Raw genomic sequence first — 20765 nt, forward strand, 5'->3', positions numbered from 1 at the left:
CCTGAGCCAGGAGGACTGGAGGCACCTTAGAGACAAACCTTTCCCTTAAAGCCTCTTCCTGGAGAGGTGAGCATCGATCCCTTCACTCACTGAGCCCCTTCCCTCCCAGCCACTCTTAGCACGTTGTGGCCCACTTGCCCACGATGACCACAGTGTGACCCTGGTCCTGGAATGTCCTGCACAATAGGAGTGGCAGGAGGAGCACTTTGCCTCTGTCAGCAGCTGATTGGTTACAAGGTGCCCTACAAACACAGTCAGCAGAATCAGCTGTTTTCAGCGTGGCCCCTCCTGGCTTTACAATCACACATCAGCATGCAGCCTCTGGTTGTCATGGCTTTGTGTTCCTTATGCATGCTTAATTGACAATTAAGTTGGGGCTTTGAACCAGCCTGGCTGCCGCTGATGGGCCTTCATCTTTCCAGGGAGTGTCACAGGGGCACCCTTTGTTTGCTCTTCTTGGGGGCCTGAAGTTACTGTAGCAGGCTGCAGGCAGCCATTTATCTTCAGCCTGGAAAGCCTTTATCTGCACCCCCCCATTCCAACTCTTGCCAGCAGGAGCTGTCCCTGGTTATAGGCCCCATGACAGCCCATTCTGAGGCCATTGAGCAGGCCCGGAGTGATGGCCCCTACCTCCATTCTGGAGCGGAATCAAGAGAAAGGCCCCCAAAAGGTCAGAGAGCAGGGCTGTGGCAAGGAAGAGGGCTGGTTGGAGACTGGTGCTCGTATTGATCCGCTCAAGGGGGAGGAGGAAGTTGGCATGGGCTGGAGGCTGGGCTAGCCTTGGACCAAGCCAGGGGATCCGGCTGTGTGATCTGTGGTGGCCTTGCTTGCTATACCCTTTGCTCCAGTCTGCAGCAAACTCACCTGGTCACCTCCAGCAAACACCCTGCAGCCTTGCGACAGGAAGGGAGGGGCAGAAGGCCTCCCTCTGCCTTCACTTGCCCCACACATAATGTCCTCATTCTGGTATCACCTTTCCAGATGGAGAACAGGGCTCACTCCTGGAAAGAAAGGGGTGAGCAGCAGCCTTTCCAGGGTAACTTTGGGCTACCCTGAACCATGCCTCTTTACCTCAGAGGAGACGTTCACGTCTGTGGCTGCTTACTCCTGCCTCCCTCTGATCTCTGCTCCTCTCTCTCAGCCCAGTGGGCTTGGGTGTACTGATGGTCAGATCAGAGCTTGAGAACCAGAGCATCCTGCCTGTCCCTCATCCCCTTTCACGTCCCCCAAGTCAAGTCACCTGCAGGAATCTAACCCTGGGTCTCAGACGAATCAAACTCTGGGCTAGGATATCTGTGTGGTCGCTATCGCTTTCCTTGATGCTGAAATCCACGGGACCCAAGGAAATCTCACAAGTGCCCAGTGGTAGGTTGGTTATTAAAGTGAATCGTCATAACAGCCAGTGTTGAATGAGCACTTCTTGGGTACCAGGCCCTGGGCTGAGCGCCTATATACATGCATCATCTTTAATCCTGCCAACAACCTTGGTCGTAGAAACCATCTGTACCCTTATCTCCATTTTACAATCAAGAAAGATAAGATGTTCAGAATTGAAGTAATTTGCCTAAATTCATATAGTTTAGTAAGCGGCAGAGACAGGCTTTGAGTTGTCACACCCTGTCCATCTCTTTGCTTTATACAGATGTTAAGAACTTTTCAGACATGAAAACCAACACATACACACACACAATCCCCACACAGTCCCTTCTCCCACCTTCTTTCTGCTCCCCTCTGAATGACAAAGAGGCTTTGAGAGAGCATGACCAAGGAGGTGGGGTAAGGGTGGGGGTCTCTCAGTCTGGCTAGTTCACTGCCCCCCCAACTGTTGCCCCTGACCGAGGTGGATTCCGTGTCCTGCCCAGAGAAGAAACAAAGCCCTCTCTTTCACCACCCCATCGCCATCTGGGTGGGGATTTGAACTGCCCTTGCAGTCAGCACTGTCTGGGGCACTAAATGTCTTAACAACTTAATGGGGCTTCTTAGACAGTGCAGGCACCTCAGCTCACCTCTGGAGCTCCCCCCCTCCCCGCGCAGCAGACAAGAGGAGGGGGTTTATGAGGGCTGCTGTAAAAATATTCATCTCGGCAGCAAATGTCCCCACAGTAAATAAGCCCCTTTGTCCCTAAGTAGCAGATTATTTCAGTTCAGAAGAGAAACAAATCCTGTCTTGAAACCTCTGTGATTTTAGGAAACCCTTTTGCACCGACTCGGGAGTTCAGTGGTGCTCTCCTTCATCGGGACTTTATCTGACTTCCATCTTATCTGTTAAATTTGAAGGTCGTTTTATCTTGCAGTGTCATCCCCATGGGCTGCCACTAGATTGGGGAAGACAATCAGGATATTAATGAGATTAAGAGGTCTGGCCTTCAGAGCATTCTGCCAGCAACCTTCCCCTGATAGGGGACCAACCCTGGCCTGCATACAAAGAAAGCCGGCTGCTGGTCTGGCGGGGCTCCCAGCCTCTGCACAAAGGGGCCAGGAGATACTGGAGTCCTATCACTGTAAGCAGCCTATTGGCCATGCCTGATCCCCCTGAAGGACCCTTAGAGGATTCAAGGACTCCTTGTTGCCTCCAGTTAGCTCTGAGGAGGAAGGAAGCTGCCTGCAAGCACAGAGCCCTGGCCTGCAGGTAATGGGAGAAGTGCCCTTGGAATCTGTTTGTTGAAGGTTTGATGGGAACTGACAGGAATTTGGAGAGAATTAAACACTGAAGGTACAGAAAGAGGCAGAAATTTGTGCAAGGGTCTTAATTTTCATATATCTTTTGATTTTTCCCCCAACCATTTAAAACTATAAAAACCATCCTGAGCTCATGGATCATACAAAAACAGGTTGCTTTGGCCTGTGAACCCCAGTTTGGACAGAAGTTCCTACACCCTGCTGTACTTTGGAATCAACTAGGGAGCTTCTAAAAATCCCAGTGTGCTTCTAAAAATCCTAGCGCTGCGCCGTAGATGCCCGACCACCAACAACATACACTAAAGATACTCTCCGGGAAATCCTTTTGTAAATCCAGTCGGCACAACAGCCAAATCATGGGCTATAGAAGCAGGTCTGAATTCCAACCTCAGCTTGACCACTTATTAGCTGTGTGACCCTGGGCAAGTCTTTGGGATCCCTGAGCCTCAGTTTCTCAATGCACAAAGTGGGGACACCCCCTCATGCAGACGCTGGAAGGATTCAATGAGAATATATGTCAAGCACCCTGGACTCATAATTGGTCACTGTGACCATTCCTTGAAGAGCTTTCTTTGTTTTTACCTGTTTTCCTCTTGGAAGTCTCTTTCAGTCCTGACTTTTAGAGCATCTGAATATTTCCAGCTAGATTCTCACCTTGGTGTTTGCAGCAGACTCAGGCTGGCTTCTTGGAACACACTGAGCATGAGGCAGTTTCTCGTGCTTCCAAGAGGAGTGCTTTGTGACATCCCTGAGGCATTTCCAGTGCCAATGCCAGGGCCATGGGCATTTTGTGCAAATATACTAAACAGCGCGAGAGAGAGCTGGGAAGCGCCAAGGATTGTGGTGGGGGGCCAGGGCTCATGACCATGTAGCAGGAGGTCAGGTTCATAAGATGACTCTGAATTTCCTGTATCTAATAGGGCATTTTTCTCCTTTAATTAAAGGAGGTGTGTGTACCGTGTGTGCTCGTAATTAGCCCTGGTAACCTGCAAATTGGGGGTGAGGGGGGCTGGTACTTTCCTAGGGGAGGCCAAATCTGAAAAACTTAACAGCCTTTGTTCTTAAGAGGGAAGCTCCCCCAAACTTCAGGCAAAGAGCGGTAAGAAGGGGAGGGTGGACGCAATCCCTGCAGTGAGCACAGGTAGCCTCAGAAGCTCCTGAGGACTGGTTTTCTGGAAGCCACTTCCTTCAACCTGTGAATGTGCTCTGGTGTGTCTGCTTCAGACGCCTTTCCATGGCCTCTGCTCTGGCTTCAGCAGCCCCCACAGAAGCACGCATGTGTGAGCTTAGCCACTGGAGTCCAACAATGAGGTTCAGTCTCTCTAATGCTTCCAGGAGGTCAAGAGCCAAGTTTCTCAGGACAGGACTAGGCATTTCCTTCCCGAGTTTGGAGGAACACCATTCCATCTTTAGTATTTAATGACTTTCCCAAAAGGTGTCTGCATCCCCCAAGGCAATGTGGTTACAGGCTGTCCCATGTGATGACCAGACTCAGATGGGTATGTCTGGGTAGCTAGGTGTAGCACCCAAAACCGGCTTGGACTTGAAGAGGGGCTCTGTCACTATCTGGCAGTATGGTCTCAAACAAGTGACTTAGCCTTTTTGAGCCTCAGTTTCTTTATCTGTAAAATAGGGATCACAATACCAATAAAACACTCCCAGAGCCAACCAAGCACAGTGCTGGCAAAGAAGGTGTGATTGGGTTGACTCAGGAACCCTCAGGGCATTGGGAGGATGACCAGGGTGTGGTTTCTCCTTGGAAGTTTCCCTTTTCGGGAAAGCTGTTTGTCATTTGAGACATCAGAAACAGTGACACCCAAGTATTGGCCAGATCTGTGGTTCTCAAATCTCCTTCCCAGGCCACATAAAAGGCATCCAGGGAGCTCATTAAAAATACCCATGGCTCCCCCATTCACTCCTTTTAGAATCGGAATTTGGGGAAGGGGGTCAGGCATGTGAAGTTTCAACAAACTCCGTTAGAGATCTGGATGTAGATTCAGGGCTGGACACTTGGCCAGGTGGAGCAAAAGCGTTCTGAAGAGGTTGATGGTCACCCTTGCTAGGCAGCTGGGGGAGGTGCCCTGGACTAGGAGTCAGGACACCTGAGTCACTAAGGAGTAGGGGTGACCTTGAGCAAATTACTTACCTTCTAAGGGGTTCTGGCAAATGAGGGTATTGGACCTTTCAGCTCAGATTGTATGCAGCATCAAGCCTTGGGGCCCAGGACTCGGCTGCTTTAATTAGCAGAGAGGTTTGCCATTGTGATATTTTATCGTTAAGCTCCTCATCTGTCTTTCTCCTGCTTGCTCTTCCTCGCTCCTTCCCCACTTCAGGAATTGTGTGCTGTTAGAGGCCCTCCACCTTTATTAGGGACCATTAGAGCTTTACAGCACCAGCAGATTGGGTGGGGCCAGTCACAATAAACAGATTTATAATGGGTATAAATGAGACACCTATAACTGCTGGAGGTTAACACTTTCAGGGCCTTTGAGTGGCAGCTTGCTTGCCCATGCCTTCTGGCCCTGCCTGCTGCAGGGTGCCTCTTCCTGTTGGACTGGGGTTGGCAGTGAAGTCCAATGAGTTCTTGCTCAGCAAGAGTGGAAAACCTCTGAACATCTCCTATTTACGTGACGTCAGTTTGCATGGGCACAAAAATAGGTGCTTAATCTGTCTCGGATGTTTTATGAATGGAGCCCTCGCCTCCTCCTGCTTGAGAATCTACTGCAAGGTGAAGTATAGAGTTTGCATCCCTACCTGTCAAAGAACAAGAAACTAACCAAGTAAGTCCTACTCTCACTGTGAGGAAGGTAGCCCCTGAAGTCTCTGAAAATCTAGCTCACTACACACGTGTTCCAAGTGATAGAGCTGTGGGCTGTACCAACACGTAAGCGTGGGTTGGCTTCCTTCACCACTGTGTCACCAGGCCACAGCCCTGTGCCTGGGATGTGATAGATCTTCCATATATTTGTGGAATGGAGATACATATTATAGAGGTTTTCTGTCCAGGAGCTTAATGCATGTATATCCCCTGTTTTACAACCTGTTACTCAGTTTTAGAGATAAGCTGAGAATGAAATTGGTTTCATTTTACATAACATATATATTATTATTATTATTATTATTTAAAGTGTATTTTCCCTTTTCTAGGAGCAATGTCATCGGCTCTGCCTTTATTAGTACAGCTTAACCAAAGTATACAGTTCTCAAAAAACAACAAAAAACCCTCAACATTAAATGCTACAGGAAGTTTTTGAAGAACATATTATTATTTCTCCCTAATGTTTTACTACTTTTGTTTCTGCTAGTTGGGTTTACTAGTTGAGTTTACTATTTTAGTTAATCTACTAGTTTTAATTTAGTTCTTCTAGTTAGTTTTATGTTCTACTAGATTAGTTCCTTTTATAATCCCTTGGGCAAGAAAAGGGCTAGAACCAACTCTTCCTGAGTTTCTATTGAGCAAATTGAGGTTTGCAAATCAGAGTCATTTGGGGAGACTGAAAGGAAAGTGCCCAGCTCTGCGCAGCCACCAGTTCTCTGGGCGGCTCCCGGAGCACTTCTCTGGTGTTCCTGTTCAATGGAAGTCAGTAATCATCCACCTTCCAAAGTTTCAGTGCCCAACACCTGGTGCTCCCTGGCCCGGCATCCATGAGCTGGTGATCAGTGGCTGTCTGTCATGATGATGGTGATGATGATGGTGATGATGATGCTGATGGCATTGCCCTCACCGATGGTGATGAAGAGGCCAGGGTCTGGCCAGGCAAACCCTCCAAATGAGAAAGCCCTGACGCTTGCCAGGCCTCAAAGGATCTTCTTCCTCGATGTCACTTCCCAGTAGGATCCTGTTTATGAATAGGTCACAGTGGAAAACCTCTCTTTTCTAAGGCAATTTTATTAGCCCTTTAGTCACAATACAGATGTCTGTTTATAGGACCTAACTTTTGTGTGGACACCCAGTGGCTCAGTCTGCTGATGGCTTTATAACCTTCCCTCTGTTGCCCAGACCCACAAGAAGCGTCATCATTCTTGTCGGCGAAGCCCAGGGTCCTTTGTTGCAGCCATATTGCCCCTGCCCGCAAAAGCAGCCTCTCAGAAAAGAGGCTCGAGGAGCCAGGCTGCAGCAGGGCTCTGCCTCGCCCAACAGCCGGTAGGCCTAATGATGGCCACCATTAACCCTTCCTAGTCGTACTCTAGATTCCTTTGGGAAAAAAGGCATTTAAGTTACTCATGTTGCCTCATTCATTGATGCCCCTTACCCCCAAATCAACCCAGTGGGCCTCAAACTGGATTCTAACATGTTAAGTCTAAAATTGGGGTCCCCACCTACAGCCCAGATCCTTTAGAAAAGGTTAGCCTGTGCCAACAGAAGCACCCATTCCCATACCCCTTACAGCGTCCTGGGTAATGGGTGCCATGCTTAGGCCTCAAGAGGCAGAGAATGGGGGGGTTCCTCGCAGGCATCCCCGTGGGCCTTTTTCACACCAGCTAAGGCACTGCCCCAAATCTCAGGCGTAAAAAGGAAGTCCTGCTGCATCACTCCTCGGCACACCCGCCTCACATCTTCAAACATGAAGTTACCCAAGGGCGTCCATACTATTTCTTCATTGTGATTATATTTTAATCTCGCTTTCTCCTTTCTCTTCCTCCCCGAAAACGTATGCCTCTCTCTAACCTCATACAAACCAGGAGATATAAAGGATAAATGTATACCCCTAGCAGTTCTCCACTGCTCAACTCAGCAGACTGCCGGCGAAGAGAGCATGAGCCCTCAGTCAGGGTTGAAATGTAGGTCACTCACCCGTCACTCATTCAACAAATACTCAGGAGAGCCCGTCACGGGCCAGGCTCCGTACAAGGTGCTGAGGGGAAGATGAAGGAGACAGACCAGGCCCTGCCCTCATCGGGCTTGTATTCCAATGAGAGATACAGCTAAGAAACAAGTAAACAAAATGTCATTTCAAACTATCGGTGGGTTGTGCTGGAAGTCTCAGCACATCTGGAGTCAGTTTGGGGCTTATGGGGAAGGAGAAGGGTCAGCTTCCAAGTACCACTGACTTGCTGGGAGACCTTTAGCAAGAGGTAGTGAAAATCACCTCCTCCTCTTCGAACCTCAGCTCTCCCCTCTGTCACTGGGGCACCTGTGACACACTGAGAAGCAGACTGTGTAAAACACTCCCGTGTGTGAGGACGTCTCAAGTTCTCTCCCCTGCAGTTTCGGTCTCTAGACCGAAGTGTCCATTGCAAACCATCTGAGGTTTGCCTGCAGACACCGGCATGGTGGCTGGTGGACCTGGCGGGGAGGACAGGTGGCGTTTGTGTCCCTTCTGCCTCCCCACGTGCAATTTTAAATTCTCAGGTGCACCGTGTACATTAGCTTCTGTTCTCAGCCAAGATGCTTTTAATGGGAGCCTTTTTTTTTTTCTTTTCTTGGTTACATTTGCTTTGATTTTTATAAGAAAACCAATTTGTGGGCTTCCCTTAAGTGTCACTCCACTTTTACCCCTTGAGTTCAAGAATGTTTACCATCTCCACAGGCCTGTCTGTGTTTCTCCTCTTAGGAATTGAGCTCCTAACTAAGCCACCTCAGGGAGAGAGACATCTGCATTTGAAGCCAGCCCAGTGTTTAAATTGCTTTCATCTTGCATTAGCTTTTTCCTCCCAGGCTTTCAGATTTTTAATCTCCTACACTCTTTGTAGACATTCATCTTTATCCCTGCAGAAGTGGTAATATTAATAAGAACTGGCAATAGTCCTGTATTACCAGTGAGGAAACTAAGGCACCAATGCTAACTCATTTGAGAGCCTTCATTTCTGGACTTCCCAGTCTCAAGCTGGACAATGGTTCACATTCTTTTATCCCAAATGCGTGTCTCAGAAATTCACCAGACTGAATCATTCGTGCCACTGCCTCTCTCCTCGAGAAAGTGATTCCTCTTTGCTAAAAGAGGGAGTGGATTTCTAAAGACTCAGTGCTGGGCCCATCAAGACTGGCCTGATTCCTCCAGGTCCCCTTCCCGACCCTTTTAGGAAAGACAGCTCTGTCTACCCATAATTGACAGGCATGGTTGTTTCCTTTTGGAAGAACTTTCTCCTTTGCATGTTTCTCTCCTGCTTGAGTTTAAATTCCCAGTTTCTAGACCCAACAGGGTTGGGCTGCGCTCTGCATGAGGTTAGGAACACAGGGGAAGAATGTGTGTGACAGAGCCCTGGCCAGTTGAGTAATGTTTACTCTGTTGGTGGCTGGGACGCTCACTCCTGCTGGCAGAGGTCCACCAGCCAGAGGAACATTCCTGCATTATCGGATGGGAGATTGGCTTTGAAATGTCAAGGGTGAAAGGCATCCCACCAGATTCTGGGTGCAGCTCACAGACTCCAGTGAAAGGGACCCCAGGCTTCAGGGCCAAATACCACGTGGGGGCTAGCTGAGCCTGTCATTGCCCAGGAGGCCCCACCTCCCCCTCCTCTTCTTACTAAACGAGCAATTCTGGTCATGCTTTCCGGGATGACATTACTCTTCTGTTTGCCTAGCATTTTCCCCAGTAAAACCCAGTGCTTTTCTATCCTTATTTTATTCATTCATTCTTCTGGCTTCTGAGGGAGGGAGATCTGTATGGCCACTTTATTGGCAAAAATGCCAAGGCCCCAAAGCTGCCAGGCCCAGAATCATCAAAGGCAAGGCAGAGAGAGAGAGTATTAATTGAAAGTGTCTAGACACTGGTGCCCTGTTGATTTCTGGAATCATGGAATTGGGGTCCCAGCTGCTTTTTGAAGCTCTAGAGAGTTGGGTCAGATACCCGGTATTCTATGAGCTGTGGTTCTAAGCCCTGGAGCACAGGTTTCTGAACAATCTCTGTAGTTAATTCCACACTGAGCCCCTCTTCTCCGAGGTCCCCCGTAAGGCAATTGGCGTGTGTCTTTGAACACAGGTGCACAGCCAGTTATGTAGAACTATCATAAAAGCCACCATGCCTTAGAGTCACACCATAAAAACCATAGGGCTTATGGGAAAAATGGGGTGAAGGGCGCAATGCTCAAAAACTCCGTCAGTGACACCTTTTAAAAAGATAAGACTCTAATAAAAACATCAGCAGAGTTTTACACCTGTTAAATGATTAAGAAATACATAAATGCTGTAAAACAATAAATATGGCACTTTGCCTTAAAGAAGTCCTGAGGTTTGCCTGTGGATGTGGGCATCAGAAGGGTTGCAACTGGTGAGTTACTGTGAAGTAGTGCGCGGAGCGTGATCAGAAATCGGAAGGAAAGTTGTAACTCCAGATGTGAACAGATGTGGCTTGAGCACATGTGGTGAACTGATGTTAGGCAGTAGATGTTTGACGGGTGTGTGCTTGTGCGCCTATGCACACAAGTGCATTGAGTGTGTTCCTGTGAGGCTCTCTTCAGCTGGGTGCAGATTTCTGAATTCTTCAGCTGCAAAATCCATGTTGCATTCAAACTATTCCCTAATGTATCAGAAGACTTGGAAGAAATCCACACTTTCTGCACAAACATTACTGCAGAAGTGATTCTTCCTTCTGCCAGAGGAATGCTTCCTTGTTGTGGAACATGGATACTCACAGGAGCTGAGGGCTTGTTCCTTAATTCAATAAATATTCACAATTTCAGGCCTTCTGCTAGGCTCTGAGGATGCAACAATGAGTAAAATGCCATCTCTTTCTATAAGAGGTGGAGAGAGTAACGATATCATCAGAGCATTATAGTGCAGGGTAACCCCTCCGGCCGTAAGAGTCTCTATTACATGTAAAATACAAAGGACCAGGATGAATCAAGGGAAGTGTCACAGAGTGAGGTGACATTGAGCCTCTTAAAGGATGTCATGGAGAAGAAGGGAAGAGCATTCCAGGCAGAGGGAATAGCATATGCAAAGGCACAGAGGCAGGAGATGGCAGGGCCTGTGCAAGGAATGGCAGGTGCTCTGACATGGTATATGGGATGTGGTGAGAGATGACGCAAAAAAGACAGTCTGTAGGCACAGAGGCCTCATTCTGCCAGTCTTAGGTGTTGGGGCTTTTCCAGGAGGCAGTGAGGAGCCATCATAGGTTTTCAACCAGGGCAGTGACAGTGTGATTTTGTTTTAGAAAGAAATCCCAAGCTGCAGCAGTGTGACAAGCGCCCTGGAGGTGAGTGCTGGTGCAGAAAGGCAGGGCATAGAGATGCTGGCTTCTTGGAATCATAAGCTGCTTTCATGTTCTGACACTTCTGACCAGTCACGTTGAATAGAAACCAAATGATCTGTCTCTGTCCCACATGCTGCCAGGAATTCAGGAGTAGCATCATCACCCATGATGCTGAGGCCTAGGAGCAGGTGAAAGTACGCAGCCTCACCAGGGCCTCCGGATGTCTCTCGATTCCAGCTGAGATGACTTTTGCTGCTGGGCACACTTGCTGTGGCTCATAGGGCCAGTGATGGGGACATGGCCAGTTAGTAACTTGAGCCAGGAAGTGAGTGGAAGGTCTGTGGCCACCTTTTGGCCTTGTCATTTCTCCTATGGAATCTCTGTGGCTATTAAGCTCGCATCTTTGCCAGTTAATATTAAACCAGAGCCCTCATAGCATATTTATTTTCAGAGCTTAATAATGGTGAAGGAAAAGGGGAGATGTCATTTCACTTCTTAACACAGCTCCGTAGCACAAGGCCTGGCATATGATAGGTGCTCAATGAGGTTTTGTGAACTCAGCCTTTCTAAAAATGTCTTTTAGACAAAGATCCAAAGTAGGAGGAATCGATGTGTCTTGAGCAGCTGTCATGTGCCAAGCATGGTCTGGGTTCTTCCACACCCACTAACTCACCAGACTTCTTCCCAATAAGCTAAGGGGTGGATATTAACAATAAAGAAACTTCAGCCCAGGCTGGGCGTGGCTCAGTGGTTGAGCATCGACCTAGGATCCAGGTGATCCCAGTTCGATTCCCAGTCAGGGCACATGCCCGGTTTGTGGGCTCGATCCCCAGTGCCAGGCATACAGGAGGCAGCCGATCAATGACTCTCTCATCATTGATGTTTCAAATCTCTCTCTCCTTCTCCCTTCCTCTCTCTGAAATCAATAAAGATATATTTTAAAAAAAGAAAGAAAGAAAGAAACCAAAGTTCAGGGAGTTTAAGTAACTTCCCCAAGGTTACACAGCTATGATGTGGCGGAGCCAAGATTTAAAACCAGGTCGCCTGGCCCCTGAGACTACTCTACTTTCGTTCTCACCTCAAGCCCTCTTCTGAGTTTGTGAAATACACAAGGACCCGGCCTCTCCTTCCTCTAATAAGAGCACCAGCAGATACCTTGTGATACACCCTCCACCGCCACCCCCTCCTTTATGGCACTTGGCTGATTGCAGTTACCCTCTCAGGGTCCAGAGCGATTACCAAATTCCTGGTGAGAAAGGCACCAGTGGGAAAGGTTACAGGTAAGTGTGGAGCTGATGAGCGGCCTTGTGCCTCGCTCCCACCACACTCTGCAGTGACAATAGTCCCCTCCCCGCAGCAGATAGTCCTCTGGCTTATAGATGAGGAAGCAGGAGCTCACCCAATACATTGATGGTGGAGCGGAGATCAAAACAGGGATCCCTAATTCCCAGGAAGACACGATCCCTTAGCCAGAGGTCTTTAAAGGAATGTACAGAGGTCTAGGCCCATCTGTGTTTAAACAGAGTAGGTCCACTGCTTTAGTTCTTATATGATGAAGTTCTGCGAGGGATGAAAACAAGGTTTGAAAACAACAGCAACCTTGGGCTGTGTTGCCTGGATTCTAACTAATAGCTCTTGACTCGCTCCCGCCAAACTCCCTTGTAAAGAAGGCTTTTGTTTCCTGTGCATATCTTTGGTTAATTATTTTTAAATAAATAATTATGTAGCCTGTGGTAGGGGAGAAGCCTCCCAGTGACCCATATTTGATCATCAGAGGGTTGGCCCTCTTCCTTCAGCCAAATTAAATAGGCTAAAACCAGAGTCTGTTTGACTTGAGACTGAATCGATGATGGGGACAGGCTGGGGGTGAAAGCACACCTGACTCCCAGGGTTATCACCACTCTCTCAGGAGCAGAGCATCCTGGGGAGGTAAATAGCTAGTCAGGGAGTCAGAGAAAGCAGGAGCAAAGCAAGGTGAAGTCCAGTTCCTCCAAACGGTGAGAACAAGAGGGCCGGGCTGGGCCAGGCCTCCCTCCCAAATTGCTTCCAGGGCAAAGCATCAGTGGTCCACCAGGTTTGGATGCTTTGGAAACTCCTCCATGGAAAGAGAATTCCATACAGTACTTAGAACTTGCCTTATGTTGTCTTGAATTCTAGAGTCTTAGGGCATATATCTTGGGGTCTTTTCCTATACCAGTTCCCTCCCCCAAGCAATCCCCCTCATAGTTGCCATTTATTTAGCATTGTGCTAGGAACCTTATAGATGTTATCTCTAATATAAAAATAAGGAAGCATTGTCTTCACTTTATGAGAGGAAACTAAGGCACAGAGAGAAAATTTTCCCAAGATCTCACATCTGTTAAGATCTGAACCTGAGCCCAGCCAGTGTGGCTCAGTGGCTGAGTGTCAGCCAATGCGCCAAGAGGTCATGGGTTTGATTCCTGGTCAGGGCCCAGGCCCAGGTTTCAGGCTTGATCCCCAGTAGGGGATGTGCAGGAGGCAGCCGATCAATGTTGATGTTCCTCTCATCAATGTTTCTATCTCTCTCTCTCCCTTCCTCTCTTTCTAAACTTAATAAAAACATACTTTAAGAAACAAAATTTGAACCTGAGTTTCTCTAGCTCCATAGCCCACACAGTCTTCCCACTGGCCCTCCTTGTTAGAAAATGCACCCTTTTCTTGATTTGAAATCTGCCTCCCTCTTCTCCGTTGAATTGAGCTCTGCCTTCTGAACTCATAAGCTTCAGGTTTTTCTGCTTCCACATAACAATACTGTGAGCTCATGTGAGTGGAGGAAAAGGACCTGATTTATTCCAATGGTGTGAAGTAGAGGGTGATAAATAGGAAAGCAGGGGGCTGCAGATCACGCAGAGGGAGACAGACAGGACTGGGCAGGGGCTGTTGGTTTGGAGACGTGCACCTTCCTTCCTTTTAACATCATGGTTCCTGTTTCCCCAAAAATGTAATGTCCCAGACCAATAGCCACTGAATTCTAGTGCCCCATTACCAATACCGCTCCCACTAACAGCCCCTTGAATTGAAGGATGGGGAAAACAACCAATAGTAGAAGCCCGTAGAGCATGCATTAAGCCACTCGATAATCCAACAAGTTGCTCTTGAAGGTTGGATCCCTGCTTTAGCACTTATTTGTCTTCCCCCAGCCCTTATGAGCTCTGGGTCATATCAGCCTTGAATAATGTCCTTTGGAGGATCCAAGGACACTGGCTTGGGTCTGCTTTTGGCAAGCTTCGTCTTAGTGAATTGGAGGCTGCAGGTTATGATGCTTGCCTGTCCCCTGGGGGAACTTTGTAGCCTCCTTGGGAAGGAGGGAGGGCGAGGGGAAAGAGCAGCAGAATCAATATACTTTGTAAAGAGATGATTCATCTTGGGAAACTGGGCAAAGGCGAAGTATAGCCAAATAGTTGGCCCACCTCTTTATGTGAGTGCATGCCTAGAACTTGTGGTCTCCCTCCCTTGCAGAACAGGGTCCCCTGGTCCTTTTTTGTCAAATCCAAAGTGAAAAACTAAAACACTCTAACCTTTGAGCTTAGGCTGAGACGCCCAGCTACTCCAGCTTTGTCTTTGACTGTTTCGTGGGCACATCAAGCAGGACTTTGACTCTGCAAACTTACCCAGGTCTTTGCTTCCTTCGATTGCCTGGTCTCCACCCAGCATCTTCCCTTTCCTGAGCAAGAGGGTGGGTCAAAGCAGTGAGGCTCTAAACATGCTTGCAGACCAAACTACAGTGCTTTATCAAGCGTCTACATCCCGCCTGTACATGCTGCCTGCCCCCCCTCCCAGCAAACAGGCCTGCCCCTGTGCCCTGGGGAAGTAGCAATATACTTTGATATAATGGGACCCCGCCAAAGGAATGTGAGTCCCAGAGCCAAAGACTCCTAGCTGCAGTCCCATCCCTGTCCTGCTTTGCCTGTGTCCTCTAGGTCTTTGGGGCTCAGCCAAAACAGTGGTGTGCACAGAGACTGATGCATTTTGCTATGGCTCTTACAAGGGTCACTGGGCAAGTGCCTCTTTGAAAAATGGGTCAACTCATAGCCAAGAGATGACAGGGAAACATTTCTAGAAGGTGTTTTGAAGAATAAAAGAAATATTCCAGCCAGGAAGAAAAGACCCTAAATCCTAAAAGAGCTATGCTGATGTAGCAACAAGCACAATCCATTCATTTCATTCATTCATTCATTCATTCATTCATTCATTCATTTGACAGGTATTTATTGAGCAGCTACCAAGTGCTGAGGCACTGGAGACACAGCAACGAGCAAAACAAAACAAATAAAAATGTCCTGCCCTCATGGAGCTTACATTCCAAAGCTCAGGAGAGGCCTTTCCCCGAGAAAAAGACAGCCGGGATTTCTCACGGGCAGACACAGGAGGAGAAGGCATTTTTGTTTTCATGTCACCCACCCCTGAAAACACCCGGAGAGGCAGAGACATCTTCCTGAGGCGACGGTGGCACTAATGTCACTGTGGGGTCTGCCTTGTTTTGCAGGAGTGCGCTACAGCCAGCAGGGAAACAGTGAGGTCACTTCCTCCTCAACCATCAGTCACCACGGCAACAGCGCCATGGTGACCAGCCAGTCTGTTTTACAGCAAGTCTCTCCGGCCAGCTTGGACCCCGGCCACAGTCTCCTCTCACCTGACGGTAAAATGGTGAGTACACCTGGGCCATTGTAGCTCTGGAGCTGATAAGATAAGAGGCAAAACAAACACAACTTCTCACAAGGCCTGCCTCAAACAATGAAGCATTGTAGGCCTGCCCGGGAAGATGGGGGGCTGTCCGGAGCTGGAATGGGAAGGGAGAGCCGGTGACCCAGCCTTTGGCGGCTGGAAGAGGTGTTCGGTTTGAACCCAGCCAATAAATCTGACAGAGCTCTGCTCTCATTTTATTGATTGAATGCCTCATAAAGGAGCAAGCCGGGTGGGACACTGTTTGTTTTGGGGCTGCCAATGACATTTGTGTTGATAAAATGTTCATTCACCATCCCCCGCCTTCCCCAACCACGGCCTCCAAAGCCAGTTTTTTTTAACCCAGAGAGGGCCTCGCTTTCAAACAAGCCCCCCTTTCTCTTCACCACCCCCTGGCGCTGGGAAGGAGAGGAATTAAGTCAGGCTTTGGGGGGTGGCAGGTGGGGAGAAGCTTCTTGAACTGGGGTTTTGAAGGACATCAGATGGATGCTAGTGACTGTCGGGGCACAGAACCCAGGTGGGGTGGGGCGGTGCTTACAGGGCGAGTGAGAAGCACCGACTTTGAAGTTACAGTGACCCAGGTTCAAATCCCAGTTCCAGCACTTAATAGCTGTGTAGCCTTGGGCAGGTTACCGAGCTCCTCCAGGCCTCCCTCTCGTCTATAAAATGGGGGTAATAACAATAGGGGTACTGAGGAGACAAGGGTGGTAACCTGGGACGTACTCGGCCCAGTGTTTGGTAAGGTAAATATTCAGTAAGCGACAGTGTTGCTGTGATGTTAACGTCACGTTACTCTCTTTAAATGAAGTTTTCTATATCTATACCCACAGCCCACACTCAGGTGTAAGTTTAGCACACTTAGTGAGGAATAGACTGTCTGGGTTTGAGTTGTCAGGGTTCTAATTCTCTAGCAACACAAGTGCAGGGGAGAGCAGCCTAGGAGAGAACACAGGCGTTGCAACACCCGTAAGGGTAGGAAATGGAAAACTTTAGTCTTTGGTCATGCTCTGTGTTCCAGCGAGGGGGGGCGGAGAGCCGCAGGTTCCTGGCTTCTGTGCTCAAGGTGGAGCTGCACACATTCCCTCAAGGTGTCTGACCCAGAGGCGGCAGGGGACGGAGAGGGGGGAAGGGACGGAGCAGATGCCATTTTAGACCTTGACGTGTGTGCTGTATGGGCAACACAGGAATGGTGAGTCACAGGTGATTGAGTCCCCAGCTCCCTGGAGGAAAAACAAAGTGTAGTTTCTGAGGAGAGAGCTGGCCTGGTCAACTCTAGTTTCAGGGGACCCGAGCTGATCTCCCTGGTAGAGGCCTCTGCAAAATAAATGAAAAGGAGCTCCCGGGGGAGGCATTCTGCAGCCTCCTTGCCCTTCCCCTTTCCCTTCAGCTTCTTCGTGAAGAACCCTTTGTCTCGGCTACCTTGTGAGAGGCACAGACAACTCTCTAGGAGTTCTCAAGGGTCACTTTGAGACCCAGACAAGTAGGGCTAGGGATTACCCAGGCTTCCCTGGAGAAGGGGCCTCGTGGAAGAGGCCTTGACTTCTCGTTGGATGGAACCCTCCAATCTCCACTCCTGTTGCCTGCAGGCCCTTGGGTTTCCCTTTGAGCCCTCCCACTCGTTCTCCTAAGAGGCAGACTGCCTCCCCCAAGGCCGGGCCTGCTCCCAGGGCAGCCCGCAGACACGCTTTCTTCTTCCTGTTCTGCTTGGCAGTGCCCTAGTGGGCAGCATGTTCTTGGATTGACAGTTGACCAAGATAGCACACCTCAGCGTCAGCAAACACCTGGAAGCTTGTTTGCAGGGACCAGCTTTTCACTAGTCTCCAACGCCCTGGCTCATATGTTATGTCACTAGTTCTGGAAGCCCAAATTCAAGAGTCCATTTGCTGGTAATATCTAACAGATCTTCATCTGCCAACGCAAGAGGGGAATATGATTATAAATAATGCAGGTGGGGGATCAGTGTGTCCAAGTCTTGGACTCTGTTATTTATCAGCAATAGGATGGGTGTTGCTTAACTTCGGTTTCCTCATCTGTAAAATGAAGGGTAATGGGTGTGAGGCCTGCTTGTCACTCTGCTGTTCTTTGAGTAAGCCCTGCACAAGGAGCAACGATCTCTGGGTGCTGACGTTCAGTAGGTCACCCATTTGAAATCTCGCCCCAGATATTGGAAATGATGCTGAGCCATTTGAGCTTCCTTTTGCACTCTCTGTCGCCCACCCCATGCCCAGATGGCATGCATTGACAAAGAGCCGGCCAGGTTTAGGGTTGCAGTCTGTGCATGTTGAACCTTGTTTTTTTAAAAAGCACGTACTGGATATTTTCACAGCATCAAAGCAGTGTGATCTAATGGAGAAAAGCTTAGGCCTCGGAGGCAGGTAGCTGCTTTCAATGCCAACTCTACCACTTGGGCACATTTCTTAACTTCTCTAACTTCAGTTCCTTTTGTGCAAAGTAGGGAGCAGAATACCGACCTCATAGGTTGTAGGCAGGTAAAGCGGTTAGTTAGCATAGTGAGAGGACTGCACATGGCAGCTTTAACTCAAGCTCTCTGAATTACTGTGTAAGGATCATGGCTGATATCCTTGGCAAGCTCCCTGGCTTCCATCAGTCCTGGAGGCAAATAGAATTTAATGGTTACATTTTAGAGTGGGAAGGAATTTGACTAAGATTACCCAGACATAGTAAGTGGGTGAGATTTAAACTCCTGCAGAACTGGGTTTGGATTCCGGCTTCCTCACTTAGTAGTCAAATGACATAGTCTCTCAACTCTTCTGAAGATTGCTTTCTTAATCTGTAACACAGGGGCAATCATCATAATGCCTTTCCTATTTATGTCATTATTTATCGAGGACAGTCAGTGAAAGCGCTTTACAAACTCCAAAGCCATCCACATTTAAGTTGTTTTTATCACTGGCACCCACGTTTCTCTTTCACCACTAAAATCAAGCCTTGAACTGGCAGAGATTACCATCACTTTGACTTTTTCTGAAGGACTACATTACCCAAGGGAAGTTTGAAGGCACATTACTGATTTTTTTTTTTTTTTTTTTAATGACTCTGACATTTTGAAAAACAAGTCCAGCAAACAGGCTGGTTTTCTCTTGTTTGATGTGGCTGGAATTCCTTCTTGGTCACATGACCCCTAACTCACTTCTTGATGCTCATTTTGAAAACACAAACAAACCTGTTTGGGTTTTTTTCTTTCTTTCTTTTTCAAATTAACCTTGGAAGCTATGGGGCTGATCAGAAGGGCAGGGCATGAGAGAGAGTGTCTTACCTGGGTGCTGGTGCAAGACCTATAATCTGAGCAGCTCTGGGTAACGAGAGCCAAGAGGAGAAACTGGACTACTGAGACATCTGACGTATGCATTCGAGCCCTGCAGCACCCCTCAGGTCCTGATGCCATCAAGAATGCCTGGGTTCGTTCAGAATGAGGGAGGGATGTCTTTTCTTAATAATAATTTAAAAAATTATTTTAAAACTATAAATAATAAACTACTTTGTCATGAAAAGATGTGTGTGTATGTGTGTGTAAAACTGATAGCTTCTTATAATTCATGGGGAAACATCGGAAGCATTTCTGATAACATCAGAATCAAAGCAAACACATCTATTGCAGCTGTTATTATTTGATACTATTCAGAAGTTCCAACCAATGCAATATGACATGTACACATATTAGTACTAGCACAGAAGAGACCCTATCAGCATTATATGCTTGTGATGCCATTATATACTTGGAAAAATGGAGAAAATCAAAACAGAAAAGACACTATTAGGAATAAATAAAAGGATTCTGTTATCAATAAAAAGATTCAGAGTAGCCATGTATGAAGTAAACACATAAAAATCAGTACCTTTTCCTTATTAATCTGTCATTAAAATATAATGGTAAACCAGAATGGGGATACCTGGGGCCTACGACTTATTTAGTAGCTTTATCATTACAATCAGCTCCTTAACCAAAAAAAGAAAGGAAGAAAGGAAATAAATTCTGATGTATAGTGGAGATTTGGAGACAGTAGAGAAGCTCAGTAGCGGCTGATCTCCCTCAACCCTTAGTAATAATTGCAGGGATAGGAGAAAGTCCTCTATAAAAGGTAAGAACTTGAGTTCTAGAGTTAGACAGACCTGGGCGTAAATAGCAGATGTATCATTGTTGAATCTTAGGCAATATGCATATCTACTCTGAGCCTCAGGTTTTTCATCAATGAAATGGGAATGGCAGAAATACCTACCTCATGGGACTGTGGTGAGGTTTGTGAGTTAATGTATGAGCAGTGCTTGCTAGAGCCTGTAGTCATTGAGAGCTTCCCTGGGCTTCTCCCTGGTCCCTAACCTGCTCTCACTGGGGAATCCCAGGACATTTCTTCAGTTATTTTTAGCAATCATATGTCTTCAGCACCAATAATATAGAAAGCATAGAGCAGACTAGAGGATACTTCTAAAGTGAGCAAGTGACAATCGTATAATACCCATGGGCAGAAGAATCTCTAAGGCAAGCTAATAACTCAAAGGCAGTCAATAAATGAAGCACCACAAGGGAAGAGATTATTGTGTATTTTACTTATTGCCCTATCTTCAGCACCTAGAACAGTTCCTATCCACACGTAGGTGCTTAATAATTGTTATTGAGTAAATGAATAATGAAGAATGAATGAATGAATGAATGAATGAATGAATGACTTCATCCATTAATTAGTTGTGCCAAGGAATTGCTAAGTGATGTCATTTGGGACACTACTCTTTGCAGTTTCAGTTCCACTCATGTTGCTCTTTTTTTTTTTCTCTCCAGCAGATCTCGGTCTCAGGAGGTGGTTTGCCCCCTGTCAGCACCTTGACAAATATCCACAGCCTTTCCCACCATAACCCCCAGCAATCTCAAAACCTCATCATGACACCCCTCTCTGGAGTCATGGCCATTGCACAAAGTAAGCTCTGTTCTTGGTCAAAAAACTTGGGGGCACAACCTTATAAGAAAGGACTAAAGAAAACCCCTTCAAACATCTGCCACTTGTAGACTTGGTTCACCTTGTTTAGCTTCTTATCTTTCTCCTCAACAAACTTGGATCGTTTAGCCTAAAACAGGGAAAAAAATGCAGTGGAGTTAAATCTTGATCACAGCTTACCAGCTGTGTATGTCTTAGTTCTAATCATTGAATTTTTGTGAGGTTCGGTTTCCTTATCTGTAGAATGGGTTGCTGATCAATGACAGTGTGCATAGACATGCTTGTAAATCCGTAAGGC

General features: G+C 47.5%; 1 protein-coding gene across 6 annotated transcripts in view; it reads left to right on the forward strand.

Moving 5' to 3' along the window:
* Nucleotides 1–20765, forward strand: part of HNF1B (HNF1 homeobox B) — a 50707-nt gene that overhangs the window by 14703 nt on the left and 15239 nt on the right. For 4 of the 6 annotated variants that reach the window (XM_087825645.1, XM_087825647.1, XM_087825644.1 and 1 more), the window contains exons 5-6: nucleotides 15322–15482; nucleotides 20317–20449. In XM_087825645.1, coding sequence (XP_087681771.1) covers nucleotides 15322–15482; nucleotides 20317–20449 — 294 coding nt within the window. Of the gene's footprint in view, nucleotides 1–15301; nucleotides 15483–20313; nucleotides 20450–20765 lie in introns of all 6 variants that reach the window. The other 2 variants (XM_087825643.1, XM_087825642.1) reach the window with 2 other exon arrangements.

This window comes from Miniopterus natalensis, chromosome 17 (assembly GCF_054644295.1).
Source record: "Miniopterus natalensis isolate mMinNat1 chromosome 17, mMinNat1.hap1, whole genome shotgun sequence".
Lineage (NCBI taxonomy): Eukaryota > Metazoa > Chordata > Mammalia > Chiroptera > Miniopteridae > Miniopterus > Miniopterus natalensis.